We start from the raw sequence: 2,225 nt of genomic DNA, 5'->3' as shown, positions 1-2,225 counted from the left end.
TGTCAACAACGGGGGTGTTTGCTATGATCCCATGTGGGTATGATGTGGTACGGATATATTACGGTAATACGAGCACAAGATAGTTGATAGTAGGTAATTCAATCCAACAGATATACTTGTAGAGTGCGATGGTGGTACGATCACCTATGAAGATGGGAATGTGGACTGTGGACTATGGTACGGGTATGCGCTGGGATTAGATGTTTGCTTATGGTATCATATTTGTACAATTGGATGGGGAGGGTCTGTGAAAACACCATGATGTTACCGCAAAGTTAGAGGTGGTGATGAGCTCCCCCCGTTGGTGTCGCAAACGGGATGAGTAGGATAAGGTTAGACTATATAGTGCGGTTCTCGTGCGCCAGAGAAATCGCCTGCTCGAGTACTTCACTTTATACTTGTACGAGTACTGTACAGCACAGTGTGATACTCCAACCCAACTCTAAAAAAGCCCTCCCGTGAAACATCCGCAGAACCTCAAAACTGCGACAAATAGTACAGATCCGCCCAAAATCCGGTCCACGAAGCCAGGGGAAAAGTTTCACTTATCGCGCCGATAAAACGTTTATTCCCGGGGTATCATATATCACGAAAAGAGCAGAACAATCAAGGGAGTCAGTCATGAGCAAGAAATTCTCGCCTACCGGTAGCCTACGGTGCCCCTTGCCCATCCCATAATGAGCTAGTCAGCTTAAGTAAACCCCAAACCGCGGGGTTCCCCCATCACGTGACGTTTCTCAAACTCCAAAGCTTGGTTGGTTGCCATGCGTGCCCTAGCTTTCCCGCCGCGTCTTCCCACCCATCCTTATCCTCCCACACCCTCCCTTTCCTCCTCCTCCCTTCCCTCTTCCCCTTCTCTTCCTCTTCGCCCTAATTTATCTCCCCTCCTTCGCCCCCTCTCTCTCTCCTGCCCTACTTCAGCCAACAACCCCAGTAACACCGACTGCTCAGGCAATCCTCGGCGTCTCCCCTACTACTACTACTACTACTCCTACTGCTATCTATTCAACCAGCAAGTAAAAAAGACAAAGAAAAACTCAAAATGCCTCCTACTCGCAATATCGGCCGCGCTCCTCCTCCTCCTACCGGGAGAGGAAGACATTCTGGCGGTGGGAAGACTGTTGGTGGAAAGTCTGCTTCTGGCCTTGGGAAGGGGGTTGGGCTTAGTCGTTTGAGGCGTCAGAGAAAGATCCACAGAGATTCAGTGCACGGTATTAGTGAGTTTTCCATCTTCTTTGTTGTCCTATTTTTCCTTTATCTGTGGTAGGGTTTTGGAGTCAGCATTGGGCTAATTATCTTTCCTTGAACACAGCCAAGGGTGATCTTCGGTTTGTTTCCTTTCATCCATTTTCCACAAGACTTGATTGAGGCGTTACCCTATCTCGGCATACTGATCTGTTGGGCAGTCGTCTTGCTAGACGTGGTGGGGTCAAACGTATCTCGGCAGCCATTTATAATGAGATGCGCGGTGCCATGACCGATCGCCTCAAAAAGGTTCGCAGGTTTTTGACTTTTGGAGTGAACGTTAATAGTGGTAACAGAGTGATAGCTGATATAGTTGTTTTTACTAGATCCTTCATTCATGTACCATTTACCTTGAGCACGCCAATCGCAAGACCATTACGGTTACTGATGTGAGTCAAGGTCTTTGTTCTAGTTAGCTCTTTGGGTACAATACTGATTTGTTTGATCATATAGGTTATCCATTCCCTTAAGAGAGTTTGTTCATCTTCCCTTTATCTTATATGCGACTAGAATTATTGCTAACAAGGTTTGCCATTCAGCTCGGAAACCCTATATATGGTGAGGACCTTTTCAATCTTTACGTACAGATATGGCAGATATGGCAGATATGACTCAGAAAGCCCTTTTCCTTCCTTCTGGTTTTGATCTCGTAACCGAATATAATTCTACGAAGCTCTGCTAACAGTTTTTTTCAACGGGATAGGATTTGACAAGGATTGGGAAAATAAGTCCAGAAAGGTTCTGAAAAAGTAATCGGCATTGGTAGGATGGTGTACAGGTTTTTTTTCTTCGATTCCCTTGCTGGTATGCAAGTTCCGGTGTTTTTTTTGTTTTTTTTTCCATTTTTATCCTTAAAAAACATATAGCCCACTTCTAGCTATCTCTACTCAAACAAGCGGTTCGCAATTTCCATTACCAATTTGTTCTGTTCCGGCCACACCCGGCCTTAAGAAATTCTACTCCAAAGGAGGGTAGGATAT

At 45.6% G+C, this 2,225-nt stretch overlaps 2 protein-coding genes; both read left to right on the top strand.

Moving 5' to 3' along the window:
• Positions 1-120, top strand: part of GSTUM_00000791001 (uncharacterized protein) — a 1,808-nt gene extending 1,688 nt beyond the window's left edge. Inside the window, exon 5 of the mRNA XM_002838110.2 lies at positions 1-120. This exon is cut by the window's left edge and continues 288 nt beyond it.
• A 793-nt stretch (positions 121-913) lies between these two features.
• On the top strand, positions 914-2,185 carry GSTUM_00000790001 (uncharacterized protein). XM_002838109.2 has 7 exons: positions 914-1,217; positions 1,313-1,328; positions 1,407-1,494; positions 1,572-1,634; positions 1,699-1,719; positions 1,785-1,803; positions 1,949-2,185. The coding sequence occupies exons 1-7, from the start codon at positions 1,043-1,045 to the stop codon at positions 1,996-1,998; spliced, it is 432 nt and encodes a 143-aa protein (XP_002838155.1). The 5' UTR covers positions 914-1,042; the 3' UTR covers positions 1,999-2,185.
• Positions 2,186-2,225: the final 40 nt, after the last annotated feature.

This window comes from Tuber melanosporum (genome assembly GCF_000151645.1).
Source record: "Tuber melanosporum whole genome shotgun sequence assembly, scaffold_223, strain Mel28".
In the NCBI taxonomy this organism is placed as follows: domain Eukaryota; kingdom Fungi; phylum Ascomycota; class Pezizomycetes; order Pezizales; family Tuberaceae; genus Tuber; species Tuber melanosporum.
Note: the sequence above shows the minus strand (reverse complement) of the source record. Positions and strands in the feature narration are given on the sequence as shown.

What these genes read in the sequence shown, in the direction of transcription:
- GSTUM_00000790001 (XM_002838109.2), top strand. Translation starts at nt 1,043, where the DNA reads ATGCCTCCTACTCGCAATATCGGCCGCGCTCCTCCTCCTCCTACCGGG. An exon ending in TGACCGATCGCCTCAAAAAG is followed by an intron (nt 1,495 to 1,571) that starts GTTCGCAGGTTT and finishes TGTTTTTACTAG; the next exon opens with ATCCTTCATTCATGTACCAT. An exon ending in AGACCATTACGGTTACTGAT is followed by an intron (nt 1,635 to 1,698) that starts GTGAGTCAAGGT and finishes TTGATCATATAG; the next exon opens with GTTATCCATTCCCTTAAGAG.